Here is a 17,881-nt window from a genome sequence, read left to right as displayed (position 1 = left end):
GTTAAGAAACAATCAACATACTAAAAGACACCCTATGGAATGGGAGAAGATATTTGTAAATGACATATCTGATAAAGGGTTAGTATTCAAAATCTACAAAGAACTTATCAAACTCAACACCCAAAAACAACCCAGTTAAGAAATGGGCAGAAGACATGATTAGGTAGTTTTCAAAAAAAGACATCCAGATGGCCAACAGACACATAAAAAGATGTTCAACATTCCTCATTATCAGGGAAATACAAATAAAAACCACCTCACATCTGTCAGGATGGCTGAAATTAAGAAACAACAGGTGTTGGTGAGGACGTGGAGAAAGGGGAACCCTCTTACACTATTGGTGTTATTACAAACTGGTGCAGCCACTCTAGAGACAGTATGGAGGTTCCTCAAAATGTTAAAAATAGAGCTACTCGGGATCCCTGGGTGGCTCAGTGGTTTGGCGCCTGCCTTTGGCCCAGGGCACGATCCTAGAGTCCCGGGATTGAGTCCAGCATTGGGCTCCTGGCATGGAGCCTGCTTCTCCCTCTGCCTGTGTCTCTGCCTCTGCCTCTCTCTCTCTCTCATAAATAAATAAATAAAATATTAAAAAAAAAATAGAACTACTCTATGATCCAGCAATTATACTACTAGATATTTACCCAGAGGACACAAAAATACAGATTTGAAGGGATATATGCAACCTAACCAACAACAAACTATGGAGAGTACCAAAACATCAATCGACTGATGAATGGATAAAGAAGATGTGGTATGTATATACAATGGAATATTAGCCATCAAAAAGAATGAGATCTTGCTATTTGCAATGACATGGATGGAGCTAGACTGTATTATGCTAAATGAAATAAGTCAGAGAAAGACAAATACCATATGATTTCTATCATATGTGGAATTTAAGAAAGAAAACAGAAGAACATATAGGAATGGGGAAAAGAAAAAAAGGAGAGAGGGGAAACAAATCATAAGAGACTTTTACTGATAGAGAATAAACAGGTTTGATGGAGGGAAGTGGGGGGAAAATGGGCTACATGGGTATAAAGGAGGGCACTTGTTATGATGAACACTGGGTGCTGTATGTGATGAATTACTGAATTCTAGTACTGGAAGTCCTAGCCTCAGCAATCAGACAACAAAAAGACATTAAAGGCATTCAAATTGGCAAAGAAGAAGTCAAACTCTCCCTCTTCGCCGATGACATGATACTCTACATAGAAAACCCAAAAGTCTCCACCCCAAGATTGCTAGAACTCATACAGCAATTCGGTAGCGTGGCAGGATACAAAATCAATGCCCAGAAGTCAGTGGCATTTCTATACACTAACAATGAGACTGAAGAAAGAGAAATTAAGGAGTCAATCCCATTTACAATTGCACCCAAAAGCATAAGATACCTAGGAATAAACCTAACCAAAGATGTAAAGGATCTATACCCTCAAAACTATAGAACACTTCTGAAAGAAATTGAGGAAGACACAAAGAGATGGAAAAATATTCCATGCTCATGGATTGGCAGAATTAATATTGTGAAAATGTCAATGTTACCCAGGGTAATATACACGTTTAATGCAATCCCTATCAAAATACCATGGACTTTCTTCAGAGAGTTAGAACAAATTATTTTAAGATTTGTGTGGAATCAGAAAAGACCCCGAATAGCCAGGGGAATTTTAAAAAAGAAAACCATATCTGGGGGCATCACAATGCCAGATTTCAGGTTGTACTACAAAGCTGTGGTCATCAAGACAGTGTGGTACTGGCACAAAAACAGACACATAGATCAGTGGAACAGAATAGAGAATCCAGAAGTGGACCCTGAACTTTATGGGCAACTAATATTCGATAAAGGAGGAAAGACTATCCATTGGAAGAAAGACAGTCTCTTCAATAAATGGTGCTGGGAAAATTGGACATCCACATGCAGAAGAATGAAACTAGACCACTCTCTTTCACCATACGCAAAGATAAACTCAAAATGGATGAAAGATCTAAATGTGAGACAAGATTCCATCAAAATCCTAGAGAAGAACACAGGCAACACCCTTTTTGAACTCGGCCATAGTAACTTCTTGCAAGATACATCCACGAAGACAAAAGAAACAAAAGCAAAAATGAACTATTGGGACTTCATCAAGATAAGAAGCTTTTGCACAGCAAAGGATACAGTCAACAAAACTCAAAGACAACCTACAGAATGGGAGAAGATATTTGCAAATGACATATCAGATAAAGGGCTAGTTTCCAAGATCTATAAAGAACTTATTAAACTCAACACCAAAGAAACAAACAATCCAATCATGAAATGGGCAAAAGACATGAACAGAAATCTCACAGAGGAAGACATAGACATGGCCAACATGCATATGAGAAAATGTTCTGCATCACTTGCCATCAGGGAAATACAAATCAAAACTACAATGAGATACCACCTCACACCAGTGAGAATGGGGAAAATTAACAAGGCAGGAAACAACAAATGTTGGAGAGGATGCGGAGAAAAGGGAACCCTCTTACACTGTTGGTGGGAATGTGAACTGGTGCAGCCACTCTGGAAAACTGTGTGGAGGTTCCTCAAACAGTTAAAAATATACCTGCCCTACGACCCAGCAATTGCACTGTTGGGGATTTACCCCAAAGATACAAATGCAATGAAACGCCGGGACACCTGCACCCCGATGTTTATAGCAGCAATGGCCACGATAGCCAAACTGTGGAAGGAGCCTCGGTGTCCAACGAAAGATGAATGGATAAAGAAGATGTGGTTTATGTATACAATGGAATATTACTCAGCTATTAGAAATGACAAATACCCACCATTTGCTTCAACGTGGATGGAACTGGAGGGTATTATGCTGAGTGAAGTAAGTCAGTCGGAGAAGGACAAACATTATATGTTCTCATTCATTTGGGGAATATAAATAATAGTGAAAGGGAATATAAGGGAAGGGAGAAGAAATGTGTGGGAAATATCAGAAAGGGAGACAGAACGTAAAGACTGCTAACTCTGGGAAACGAACTAGGGGTGGTAGAAGGGGAGGAGGGCGGGGGGTGGGAGTGAATGGGTGACGGGCACTGGGTGTTATTCTGTATGTTAGTAAATTGAACACCAATAAAAAATAAATTAAAAAAAAAATTACTGAATTCTACTCCAGAAACCAATATGTACCATATGTAAATAAATAAATAAATAAATAAATAAATAAATAAATGGCAGAGGATTTGAATAGACAGTTCTTCAAAGAAGATAATATGACTGGCCAATAAGCACATGAAAAGATGCTCAACATCACTAATGATTAGGGAAAATCACAACCACAATGAGATAGCACTTTACACCCACTAGAAGGTCTATAAAAAAACTTAAAAAAAAAAAAAAAAGATTAAAAAGTCTTAACAAGGAAATGGAGAACTTGGAAACATCACACACTGCTGGTGGGAGCTGAAAATGGTGCACCCACTTTGGAGCAGTCTGGCTGTTCCTTACAAGGTTAAACGGAGTTACCATATGACACAACAATTCTACCCTTGAGTATATACTTGAGAAAAAACGAGCGCCTGGGAGGCTCAATCTGTTGAGCATCTGACTCTTGATTTTGGTTCAGGTTATGGTCTCAAGGTCATAGGATCGAGCCCCACAACAGGCTCCACACTCAGCAAGGAGTCTGCTTCTCTCCCTCTGCACCTCCCCCTAATCGTGCTTGCTTTCTCTCTAAAAATAAATGGATGAATCCCTAAAAAAGAGAAATGAAAACACAGACATAAAAATATGTATACTGATGTTCATAGCAGCTTTATTAGAAAATAGAATTATCAAATCTAATTCCTTTTTTAAAAAACATTTTATTTATTTATTCATGAGAGACAGAGAGGGAGAGAGGCAGAGACATAGGCAGAGGGAGAAGCAGGCTCCCGATGGGGAGCCCGACATGGGACTCGATCCCAGGACGCCAGGATCACGCCCGGAGCCGAGGCAGATGCTTAACCGCTGAGCCACCCAGGTGTCCCTAAATCTAATTCCTAAAAACAACAACATAGTTGGAACACTTGGGTGGCTCAGTGGTTGAGCAACTGCCTTTGGCTCAGGTCATGATCCTGGCGTCCTAGGATTGAGTCCCACATCAGGCTCCTCACAGGGAGCCTGCTTCTCCCTCTCCATATTTCCCTGCCTCTCTCTCTGTGTCTCATGAATGAATAAATAAATAAATCTTTAAAAAATAAAAATAATTGATAAAAAGTTAAAGATTATTGTCATGAGGTTTAACACAAAAGTAGTTGTCTGTCAGGATTTTGATTTCCTGATATTCAAGCTCCATGAAGAAAGGACATCTGTTATGTGTTTCCCATTCAGCACAAACAGCTGATGTTCCACTCCATAGACTATATCTTAACATTTTAAAAAACAAAATGACTGTGCCATCTGATGGAAAATGCCTTTTAATAAATATATTACACACTATAGGACCATCATAACCACATCATTGTCTTGCTTAGGAAAAAAATCCAATCAAACACCATCACTCCAAACACTGAACCAACAAATAAAAAATCAAAAGTTCAGGGGCGCCTGGGTGGCTCAGTGGTTGAGCGTCTGCCTTCAGCTCAGGGTGTGATCCTGGAGTCCCGGGATCAAGTCCCACATCAGGCTCCCTGTGTGGAGCCTGCTTCTCCCTCTGCCTCTGTCTCTGCCTCTCTCCCTGTGTCTCTCATGAATAAACAAAATCTCAAAAAAAAAAAAAAATTAAAGCTCAAGACTGGTATGCTTATAGGATTTGCTACATTCAACAAGATAGTTTCTCTAAAAATGAAAGAAATTCTAAGTAGATTGAGCATACATTGGAAATACATATCCTCTAAGATCACCTTCTAAATTGACAAATCATCAATACAAGTCAGGAAGGAATATTTATTCATATTTTATATTCTGTAGTACTTGACAGATCCTCTAAGAATTTAAACTTCTAACAAAATCTTTATTAGCAAAAGAGTTCAGAAACAAATACAATAGTATAACTTAAGAGGCATCAAAGAAATTCTTTGGCTTTGCAAACAAATGTGAATCCTGACTAAAAGGAATTCTTTGGTAATGAAGCCAAAAATATTTTGTTTTTTTGGGTTTTTTTAAGATTTTATTTATTTATTTATTTATTTATTTATTTATTTATTTATTTACTAAGATTTTATTTATTTATTCATGAGAGACACAGAGAGAGAGAGAGAGGCAGAGACACAGGCAGAAGGAGAAGCAGTCTCCATGCAGGGAGCCCAATGTGGGACTCGATCCCGGGTCTCCAGGATCACACCCTGGGCTGCAGGCAGCACTAAACCGCTGCGCCACTGAGGCTGCCCAACATTTTGTTTTTTAAAAAAGAAACAGATCTTCAATCATTCATTACTCACTACATTACTTGCCATTTGAAATCTGTCCTAACTCAGTCACGTTGAACATAAGCTGGTTAACTGAATACAAACTGGTTATCAATCTGATTAAGGGGGGCAGAACTTAAAATTACTAATGAAAATGGTCATATCCTAGTTACAGAAATTATTTCTGTATTAAGTATTCAAAGATAATGGCAACTGGCAAAAAGGGATTGTACAGGTAGACAGATAAAAATACAACAGTACAAAGTAATAAGGGTGTTAATACAGGTAATGAGTTTTCCCGTTAATTGCAAAAACAATGATCACAGATTCATTGAATATGTGAGAAATGAGAAATATATTGAATGTGGGAAAAAATGCATTATTTCACTATGGCAAATTATCACCTAGAGAAGAAAATAATATTACCAAACTCTCCAGAATGGTCAGACACTCTTGTATTAACCAGCAGTATATAAGACGACCTGTTTTTCATATCCTTGCTGGCCACTGATATTGTTAGACTCTTATTTTCACTAATCTGATGAGTGTGAAACAGCATCTAGCTATAATATACACAAGGAGAGATTTTTAAGATATAAGCAAAAGACTAACATCTTACATATCTACTAATAATTAAAAAATAAATTATGATATAGTCATAAAGCGAAGTATTATTAACAGTTAAAATGAATGCAGACAATATAACTACAGAGATAAAATTCAAATACAGTGTTGGGTGAAAAAAAAAGCAAGCTTTAAAACCAGAACAAACAAAATTTAAAAGCAGGTAAGACAATGTTAAAAGACTCATATAAAAGGTAAAAAATGTTTTGTAACATAAATGGGAAAGATCTAAATTTCAGGATAATGATTACTAGGAGGAGGATAAGGGAATGGAACTTGGAAGGTAAAAAAATGCTTCAATGGTACTGGTAACATTTCTTCTTTAAAAATAATGGCAAAATATGAACATCTAGGTGGTATATACAGGATGTTCTATTATTCCCTTCCTTTATTCTGTGTTTGAAGTATTTCATAATTTTTAATAAGTGAAATCAGCCTAAACACAACAACTAATGATAAGATGATTGGTTACATTATGGTGTAATTCAAATATTATTTTTTAAAACTGCATGATGACATGAATGCATTTATACTTACATGAAAAGATATCCATATTAGATATGCTATGATTTTGACAAATTTTAAGTAGCTGCAAAACAGCATAAACACAAAGTGAAGGCATAAATGTGTCTAAAAACCTCACATGGTAAAAAAAAAAAAAAAAAAAAAAAAAAAAAAAAAAAAACCTCACATGATTATACCCAAGTCTACCATTATAATCTCTTGGTTGTAGAATTATGCATGATTTTCATATTCTTCTTTATAAATGTCCTATATCATCTTAATTTTTATGATGAGCATATATTGCTTATAATTAGAAACATATTTTTTCATGGGAAGAAAAATTAAAAATTACTTTTAACATATCAAATTGAGAAAGCCAGCAAGAAAATCTAATGAACATTACTAAGTGAACAAACAACAAAGATGCCCAGTAATCAAACAGGGAAGTGCAGGGTGTGCTGAGTTAGGAGATCAGACATGTTAGCCTTCTTTGACTTACAATGTGGTTGGAAACTAAATAGTACAATGTGGATGGGTCCAAGGATGATGGATGAGACTAGGGCCCAAACTGGAAGAAAAAAAGGCAAGGTTGGATTTGGGGAATTCTACATGAGCTGGGAGGGTTATGTGTAGACTTTCCATGCTTTCCTTCAGGCCCTCCACCCCCTTACTCTTTCTCCCTACCTCCACACTTCTCCATTAATAAATTGTCATAATGAAATAATTTTTGCTATTCTCCACACCTAATGAAATGCTCTATTCCCTAGTAAAATTAAAAAATGAAGGAGCAATCATTACCTTTGAAATTAACAGGAAAAGGTTTTAAAAGCTCAAAATTCACTGAGGAGGCATTCTTTTTTATACCTTTGTGCTTTCGAAAAAATGTATTGATTTTAGAATTCCTATTTTTTGTATAAACAGGTGTGGTGTTACTTCTTAATTTAATGGTTCCATTTTCTATTTATCCCTTGAAAAAGGAACTCTAACCTTTGTTATAGACTACAAATTGAAGGTGATATCATCACAGTTAACAGTTCCTAGGAGTGAGGAAGCTAAGTATATTCAGTCTAACCAAGACTCCTTCATGTCACAAAACTATCAAGTTGTTCTGGAAGGGAAAATACAAGTAGCTGCTCTTAAGCATCTTCCCTACAAAGAAAACAAAGAAGCATCACAAATAAGGCATCCAGGGGGATCCCTGGGTGGCTCAGCGGTTTAGAGCCTGTCTTCGGCCCAGGGCATGATCCTGGAGTCCCGGGATCAGGTCCCACATCAGGGTCCCTGCATGAAGTCTGCTTCTCCCTCTGCCTGTGTCTCTGCCGCTCTCTTTGTGTCTCTTGTGAATAAATAAATAAAATATTTAAAAAAACAAAAACAAATAAGGCATCCAAACAATCATGTTTCCTTGCAATATTTGCATTTTCCTTCACTAGAGAAAAAAAAATCTTTTAATTTCAAGACTTTGTACTAAACAAAATCATTTCTTCCAAGAGAGTCCTGAAGTTTAAATTTTCAAATAATAAGTCTAGTTTGGGGAAAATTAATTAGTGATAACATAGGGTACTAATTTAAGAATACTGATCAGGAGAAATAAATCATATATAAGAATACATATTCATAAAAGGTACAAACTATCTAGAACCTTTGTTCTAGATATGAGGAATGATACAGTCAAGGACACATTTACATCCCATGACCTTCATCCTCTATGTCTTCTCCTTATCAGCATGAAGAACATACACTAAGTACTAGATGACAAAAACACTGTATACAATGATCACAGTATATCTAGTCTAAAAGATTTTTGCTGAAAATAAGATTTACCATTGATAGCTGTACTCAGGAAATCTGATGCTAGCTTTACTAAGGCTTCCTTAGAGATAAATCTGGTTTTCAATTTTTTAATAATCATCATTATCTCCTTTACTTATCCAGTCACTTCTTAAAAGTATATAAATAAGAAACCTAAATAATTTGATCCTCCTGAGACTAGCCTTCAGTGTGTAACTAAATTATTCTAACTATATTAATAATAAACCAAGAGTCTAGCAGGAGATCCTGAAAGCATGACAAATCTACAAGTAAAGTAAAACCTTGCTTGGGATCCCTGGGTGGCGCAGCAGTTTGGCGCCTGCCTTTGGCCTAGGGCGCGATCCTGGAGACCCAGGATCGAATCCCACATCGGGCTCCCGGTGCATGGAGCCTGCTTCTCCCTCTGCCTGTGTCTCTGCCTTTCTCTCTCTCTCTGTGACTATCATAAATAAATAAAAATTTAAAAAAAAAAAAAAAAAAAAAAAAAACCTTGCTTGTTCACTGATGCTTTAATAGTTGGTTATTTAAAAAAGGTAAGAATAGAGACCTATTTTACACTATACCATTCTGGATAGATTAAAGACCTCATGAGCATGGAGTAGGGGATATGCGAAAAATTTACAAGTTTTTGGAGGAACAGAAGAAAGTCTAATGAAGACTAATGGAAACTAATTCCTTGTGAGTGTCTAACTCTGGACAAGGACCACACCACACAGTAGTTCATTGCCAGGCCTCTTTCAAGGTATTTAGACTTCAGGGAACAAATTGATGCCATAGATCTTCCCTTCATATCTAAGATACAGCCACAAAACAGACACAAAACAAAAAACAGCCAATCAAAAGCTATAACTGAAAACACAGAGTTCACCCCAGGTAAAAATATCAAATCTTTCTTTTAAAACTTCTACAACACTACTATTTTAAAACTATTTCCCTGCTCAGCAGGGAGTCTGCTTCTCCTCCCTCTCCCCTTCTCCCCCACTTTGTGCTCTCCCTCTCTCTCAAGTGAATAAATCTTTAAAAAAATAAAACTTCTCGGGGATCCCTGGGTGGCGCAGCGGTTTGGCACCTGCCTTTGGCCCAGGGCGCGATCCTGGAGACCTGGGATCGAATCCCACGTCGGGCTCCCGGTGCATGGAGCCTGTTTCTCTCTCTGCCTGTGTCTCTGCCTCTCTCTCTCTGTGTGACTATCATAAGTAAAAAAAAAAATTTTTTTTAAATAAATAAATAAATAAAATAAAATAAAATAAAATAAAATAAAATAAAATAAAATAAAATAAAATAAAATAAAACTTCTCTAACCCTAGCATGCCATATTTTAATCCATGCAAGATTTACATTTTTATATTAAAGCTCAAGTTTTCTTTGGCTCTCTGATTTTTATATACTTGAATATATTTTTAAATGACAGTGGGGGTTGAAAACCTCTAAATACCATTAGCTTAATATTGGAGCATATGTACATGGAATGTAAACACAGAATTTCAACTGACATGTGTTATACCATAAATATCTGATCTCTTATAAATGGCAGAATCCAAGAATATCATAAAACCTACAGATACAGAATTTATGCCTACAAAAACTATTTTTAACATACTTAATTGGTTTTATAGACATTTCACTATAGACAACCATCCCCACTTGATCACCATCAAGTTCTCCTTGTAAACAATAATGAACAGGCTACCATTTGTGAATTCTGATTCTGGGCAATGGCAAGCCAGCTATGTAAATATAAGACCCATCCATAATGATCTAACAACAATCTGTTAGAACCATTCTCTCCTTACTGCCCCTGTATCTCACTTCCTGGGCTTGCCTTATATTGTCATAATGGGAAAAAAGCAGGCAGATCCTTAAAACTATTCTTTCTTTGGCAGTGAATAAGCAAATTTGTCAAAACATCTTTTAAATGTAAACTGAGTTTATAATAGCATAGTAATAGAGGAACACCAGTAAGACTATGGTTATCAGGAGTTAATGCAACTCTTTAAAACAACCTTACTAAGCAGAAAGGCTCTTTAGTAAAAGGATGGTTTGACTCCTTAAGCACAATGAAAGAAAGGCTGCCAGCTCAAAATCATCCGTAAGCAGAGAAATGCAAATTAAAACAAGATAATACTTTTCGCCCATCAGATTGGCAAAGGTTAAAAAGACTGATAATAACCAGTATTGAAAAGGGTGTAGAAAAAAATGGGTATTCTCATGCACTGTTAATGGGAATAAATCAGTACAGCCTTATGGAAAGGTAATTTAGTGTATCTATGAAAATTCCAGATGTTCACACCCATTGACTCATCAATTAAACTTCTCTAAGTCTCTATCCTAGAGAAATAATTTATTTGTGGATAAGAAACAAAAATATCTGTTAATGGGAAATGACTAATAAACTATGCTCTTTCATATTACAGAATGCCATGCAGTGCTTAATAGGTGCAGCTGTGGAAAGATCTCTAAGACATAATGCTAAGTGTGAGGATGTGCAGGGAGTCCAATTACACAGTAACATTGTAGTGAGTATCTGCCATTCACAGTGCCCCCAAATTTTCTGAACCCACTTTCCCCAAACTATGAATCCCATCTTTCCAAAGCAGACTAAAAAAACAAAAATAACAAAATCTATAAACTGTATTAGCCAGCCTCCATAATAGCTAGTATTTCACTAAAGTATGTGGTAGTAACTCCGTGGCCCACAGTCAGAACAATCAAGATGTTAGATTTGTGAAAACAGTCTGGCAAAGAGTATTTCCTTAGCTAGGGAAGCAGCAGAAGCAGAATGTTTTGAAGTAAGATCACAGAGGATCCCTGATGGGAGAAAAGGTGCTATGCTTCGGGGGTCAGTGGCTGCATCAATCCTTTCTCAAGCAATTTCTACAAGGAAGTTCTGTGTTTTGTTCCTGACAATCTGGAAACTGCCTCTCCAGAATATGATACTCTAGCCATCTTTATCCCCTCATAAATCCTTTTCTGGTAAATTAGCTAGAATTGATTCCATTATAAAAATTAAGAAACTTTTCATACCTACAAATGGTAATCACTTACGAACTTTTTGAGTTCATGAATTTATGAACTAAAAAGCACCACATATTCAGAAAAAGATCTGAAGGTCTTTAAGGTCACACTGTATTTAATGCTGAAGAGGACAGTGGGATTGACATGTATAGATGAAGAGAGGGTAATGGAAGGCTTTTCCTTTTTCTTCTGTATGTGTCTTTTCTATTTAAATATTTTTGCAGTGAGAAATAGTCCTACAATGCTGGGAATTTTTTTTTATAATTTAAAATCTTCAAAAAATTAAAAACTAGCCTGGGTGGCTCATCAGTTGAGCGTCTATCTTTGGCCCACGGTATGATCCTGGAGTTCCCGGGATCAAGACCCACATCGGGCTCCCTGGAGTCTGCTTCTCTCTCTGCCTATGTCTCTGCCTCTCTCTCTGTCTCTCATGAATAAATAAATAAAATCTTTTAAAAAACTTAAAAACTAATATGTCCCTCCCAAAGGGGACTGCCATCCTAAATGACAATAATAGTTTTATGGTACTTAAATGTGGAATTTTAAGAAAGAAAAACCTGAAAACATTCTGTGGCACATACACACAATTTCAAGTATTTTAACTTATGTAGCATAAAAATCTCATCTTGTAATAGGGAAGGACTTTCTCACCATGATCCCAGATATAGAAGGAAAGCATAGCAATTTTTAACTACGTAAACAAAACTACTGAAACTTTAAACAAAGTTAAAAGATGAAGTATAAGCCAGAAAAATGACATGAAACACATATAATATGGCAAATAATAAATTTTTCCAGTCTATAGAGAATTCTTAGAAATCAGTAAGAATAGACATTTTAATTTAAACATGGGCAGAGAGGGGCACCTGGGTGACTCAGTCAGTTAAGCATCTGCCTATGGCTCAGATCATGATCCCAGGGTCCTGGAACGGAGCCCCTCACTGGGCTCCCTGCTCAGGGGACAGTCTGCTTCCCTCTCTCCTTCTCCTCTCTCCTTCTGCCCCTTCACCCCTCCACTCTTGTAAATACACACTCTCTCAAAAAAAATAAAAAAATATTTTAAAAAATAAAAATGGGCAAAGAGCATTAACATGCAATTCACTCTCGCATTCACATGCACATGTTCACACATACACAGGGCAAAAAATCTTAAGACGTTCTCAATTTCAATGACTTTTTTTTTTAGATTTTGTTTTATTTATTTGACAGAGAGAAAAGTGTGCACAACCAGGGAGAAATGCAGGCAGAGGGAGAAGCAGGTTCACTCCTGAGCAGGGAGCCCAACGCGGGGCTTGATCCCAGGAACCCAGGATCATGACCTAAGCTGAAGGCAGATGCTTAACTGACTCAACCACCCAGGCACTGCCATTAGATTTTTTCTTTTTAATCATTTAACTAAAATTTGGTAATATCTAGAATTGGGGAGGGTTGGGGGAAAACGTCTCAGACACTATTGGTGGGAATCTAAATTGTCTCAAGCTTTCAAAGGGCAACCTGGAATATACAATAAAATTTTAAACCTGTGTTCCATAAACAAAGCAATTCTACATCTGGAAATGTATCTTATGCAAATAAATAGACAAATACACAAAAATAAAGACATTCACTGTAGCACAGTTTATAATAGCAAGAACTGGACAACCTAAAAATCCACATGAAAATTTAAACAAATAAATATGCAAAAATCCATAATATTTCATGATACTGCAAAACTATCCAGGCATTGCAAATAAAAATATAGATCCCTCTCTAATACTATGAAAAGATGTTCTAGATGGAGAAGTGAAAAGGCCTGGAAAAAAAAAAAAAAAAAAAAAAAAAGGCCTGGAAACCAAGTAGCATGGCTCTATTTAATATTAAAATATGGATTCATTATATAAGTAAACACTTACATAAATATATGCATACACATACATCTATAAACACACACACTCCCCACACACAGCATATATCTTAGAAAACATGTCTGAAATACATACCAAAATGTTAACAGTGGCTAGTCCAGAATGATACAATCATAGGTTATTTTCATTTTCTTTATATCTTTTGAATAGTCTGAACCTTTTACAAATGTTTATGTAGGGTTTTATGATAATAGTAAGAAATTTTCATTCTTTAAACAAGGAATAAAAATGACCTCACTAAATACTTTGTGCTTTTACCACATATTATTATTACCTGCTTACCTTTAAACCTTCAGCTGGAAGTCTATAACCAAATCTTGCTGGAAGGTCATCAAATGTCTGAGATGCATTTTCAAAATTATACTAAATATAAAATTAAAAACAATCAAGTTACAACCAATTTACACATAACATTAAACAAAATGTTTATTTAAGCTGTCATTTGATTTATTTATTATTTAAGTTGTCACTTCATAATTCTGATCCACTATCACAGCTTAACACAATTAAGTCAACTTTGTAATGCACATCCGCTAAAATAGCAAGGAATATATACCATTTACTACATATACAACTGCTTAGATTCTGATTTCACATAATTATTGTGTGAAATTAAACCACTTTCTGCTTTCTGAGTTCTTCCCTAGAAAGGAATTTTCTAAACACATTATTTTCCAGCAAGAGTTCCCTTTGACTTTCTCTAAAGGGTCTGATTTAATAGAAGAGATATTTCTGGCTCTATCTACAAAAGATGGCTTTTCCCCAGAGAAAGAAGAAGCATCAAATCATTTTTATGAAATTGACTTTTCTATATAATCTGGACATTTTCATCTAGAGCTAAACAATGAAAGGAGTAAATTCAATGAAATACATCCATATAGAGAACTGAAGGCTTTCAAACTCTTAAACTTTCCCCTTCCTTATACAGATTCCTATGCTACAGTATTTATCAGTTCCCTTTTTCCTTTAAAAAAAAAAAAAAAAAAAGCAAGAGTTCTCTGTAATTGTAGAAGATAACAGTAATGATAATTGCAAAATGAGTTTGCTGCATTATTTAAGAATGTTCAATCTGCTATACAGAAAAGAGAAACACGGAAGATAGATGAAACTAAGCAAAGATAGTAAACAAGTAACTTCCGAAACATAGGCAAAGCTTTCATGATGTATTAGAAGTTAAGATAGCTTTTTGCAAACAGTAGGCCAAAGATAGAAAAAAACAGAACACACTGTTTTGAATATAGGTAAGATGGATAGAACAAAGCAAGAGTGTTATGTATAGGTAGCAAAGGATAGTAGGAAAGGATCAAGCAAACTTTAAATATTCACAAAGCATGGATTAGGTCACAAATGCAGATTGAGAGTTTTGTCATCCTTCAATCAAATGCCCACTGGTGATCCACATTCTAAATTCACATGGCATCTGACAGAGACAAATAGAAAAACACTCTGCAGGTTAACAGCAAGTTATAGCTGTGTTCAGATGTAAATATCTTGAGTCTCTTCAATAGAGCAAACAAATTTTGGATCCAAAAACTTTCTGTCAATTCCCCTTATTCACCCTCAATTCAGGTCCTGGTAACCACTCTGTGACCAGAGAAGCTAGTGCAACATTGAGAGAAACTGAACAAACTAATAATTGCCAACCCAGGATTTGGGTGGTATAGTCCTAGCATTTCACTTGAATCTTATCCTGATTGTCTTAACATACCCATGTTTTACCTGTAATTCTCATTCTAGGTTTGTGATTAATTTAATATAATGTGTGATTCGAGCATCTGAATTTGGTCACTAAATCTATCTATTCTGTTATCTCTGGGATAATCAGCCTGGTAGTATAGCTGGAAGCCAACACTGCTTCAGGGTAATTTCCTATTGTAACAATAACTCATACTTACAGAGTGCTCTATGGTTTACAAAGTGCTTTGGAGTCACAAGGGCTTTTTATATCCATTATCACAATGTATCATTTAACCTCTTAATTAAAACATCTTTAATTGATTCAAGTGTTAAATTTGAGAAAGTCATTTAACTCCTCCAAGACAAAGACACTATTGTAAAATAAAGAAACTGATCTAGATCAACATAGATAGACCAAAGGAAAAACACAAATGTCTCCAGGCAGTACCTTTTTTTAAAAAAAAAACTGTACTTTTAAAATCAGGAAATGGAAAATACAACTGTACTAAGTATTTTTTTTTTATCACTTCCTAGTACTGAGGAGTTTCACTTTTTTGGTTAAAATCTCAGAAATTAAATGTCTATAGCTTGAACAACAATATTTGCAAAACAGTAAGTTTTGTTACTGAGTGAGATCCATTTTGAAATTGCTTCATCTTTCCATTAACAGCAAAATATGGATTGTCTCACACGGCCTGTCACAATAACACTGTTTAAAAATAAAAAATAAAAAAAAATATTCCTATCATGAACAAGACAAACATACATCTTTAACACAAAAGTGCTTTATATTTTTAGTATTGGAGGGTGGGCTGCTGCTCATGAAATTAAAAGAATGTTCGCTGTTAAAATTCTTGAAGTAGAAAATAAAGTTATTCCTCTCTGTAATCCCATCCTCAGTGACTGCCACCTAACAGTTTTAATCCACCTCTTTTGAAAAGGTCTTTTCTTAACCTATTCTTTCCTCCCACAGAAGCTTTAACAGAAGGTTTAATTTATAAAGTAACAAACACTAACAATTATTAAGCATTTATGATATCATGCTAAACACCTGACAATTGTGGTTCCCTTATTTAAACCTTACAAAAGCCCTATAAAGTCTGCCACTATTTTATCATCCTCATTTTACAGAGTGGCCACAAAATGTTGAAAATAACTTGCTCTAGTATATTAGAGGAACCAGGATTCTCACACAGGCAGTCTGGTCCCAGAGCCCTAGCTCTTAACTCACTGTCCCACACTGTCTCTCATACAGTCTCATTTCCTAAGTAAACAGAGACTTAAGAGATATTAAGCTATTTGTCCAAGGTCATGCAACTGCAGGGTGGTAGAAATGGAATTCAACTCACATTCTAACTCTGTTGCAGGAGCTCTTAACAACAATGCTATATAATCCAATCCATTCACACTACTAACCACTGCGTGCTTCTCTCCTACTCTGCCCACTGAACCTCACGACCACCTACCAAGCAACAGATTCTCTCTGACAAATCCCTAAAACAGAATCAAAAAGTAGATTGGGAGTAAACCAGAATTGGGTTGACTCTCTTTGAAACTACATTAAGATGGATACAAATTCTCAGCAAGATCATGGCACAGCTCAAAGCTAACTAGCCACTTGTACCCTGTGTACCTCAGAATAGACAACAACCATCTGATTATCTCAAAAGTGTAATGCCTCTGCCAAATCTAAAGTTTCATGTTTCTAGATATAAACCCACATAATTAATAATTTCTCATTTCATTTTGGGTCAAAGAGAGAAATGATGAGATAAGAGATGATGAGGATGAATTGCTAACAGAAACAACAATAATCTAAAGTACCAAGGACTAGATGCTAGTAAAAGAAAATATGAAAGAAATCTCCAAAGAAAAGCTATTAATTGGTTCAAACATTTATTGAATTTCTACTTTAAAAAAAAATGAATTTCTACTGTATAACTCTCACTAGGCACTAGAAACTAAATGTAGTAAGACACAATCCTGCCTTCCGGGTACTCATGGGTCTAGGGGACTTATTGACAAGTCAGCAACACACTATAGTAGCACCTCCATATTCTCTTAGAACTCTAACTAGTTCGACAAATACTATTGCCAGGGAATTAACAAATGGGAGAATTCAACTGCCAAAAACAAAATCATCTGAATTTTATTTTTTCAAAAACAGCATCCTAATACCAGTCCAAAATGGACCAACCTGATGTCCAATTTATTTAAATCTGTATTACTACACATTCAGATTTCAGGATGCTTTCAATTAAAAGGAAGTGCTACCATTTTCTGGTTCTTGACTCACTTCCTTATAATGCTTGTGTTACCACATCTAGTTCCTCTGCCTTGATATTTAGTTCCCCTTTTTACTAGTTACGTGCCTTCACAATCTACTCTCCTCCAGCTATGTCTGCACCATCAACCTTCTACCCTTTAGTGTCAGCATAAAAGCCTCCATTTAAACAACTCCCATACTAACGGTTCCTTCCCTAGATTATATCGACATACATTCCACACATTTAGCGGCCTGAAACATAGAGAACACTGCTCGCAAGGACTGACTGTACTTCTATGCCTAATATTTTATTGTGTCTACATTAAAAAGAAAAAAAAAAACACCTCAGGAAGTCTCATATACTGCTCGAGGTAGTGGGTAAAGGATGAGGAGAATGATAATTATAATGAAGATAAAAAAGATAAAACATTTACTATGTGTTAGGTACTGTTCTAAGCAGTTTACCTTATTTAATTATCACTACTACATACCAGTTTACAAATAAAGAAACTGAAGCACTTACAGTGGCTAAGTAATTTGATTAGGATCACACAGCTGGTTTTAGAGTAGTTCACTAAAACTTATTTAGCCCATCACATAGCTGAACCATAAAATAACAATCCACTTCAGGTAAAAAGTAAAGAAGCAAGACAGTGTGGTAGATATTACAAAGAACAAAGTTGGGAGGGGAGAATATGGAAGAAATCAAAGGAAA

The 17,881-nt window shown here is 35.8% G+C and overlaps 1 protein-coding gene across 5 annotated transcripts in view; it reads right to left on the bottom strand.

The window, feature by feature from the left end:
- The window catches only part of RNF13 (ring finger protein 13), a 203,870-nt gene that overhangs the window by 111,217 nt on the left and 74,772 nt on the right, over window positions 1-17,881 (bottom strand). For all 5 annotated transcript variants that reach the window (XM_038571192.1, XM_038571194.1, XM_038571191.1 and 2 more), the window contains one exon: window positions 13,506-13,586. In XM_038571192.1, coding sequence (XP_038427120.1) covers window positions 13,506-13,586 — 81 coding nt within the window. The remainder of the gene's footprint in view (window positions 1-13,505; window positions 13,587-17,881) is intronic.

This window comes from Canis lupus, chromosome 23 (assembly GCF_011100685.1).
Source record: "Canis lupus familiaris isolate Mischka breed German Shepherd chromosome 23, alternate assembly UU_Cfam_GSD_1.0, whole genome shotgun sequence".
Classification (NCBI taxonomy): domain Eukaryota; kingdom Metazoa; phylum Chordata; class Mammalia; order Carnivora; family Canidae; genus Canis; species Canis lupus.
Note: the sequence above shows the minus strand (reverse complement) of the source record. Positions and strands in the feature narration are given on the sequence as shown.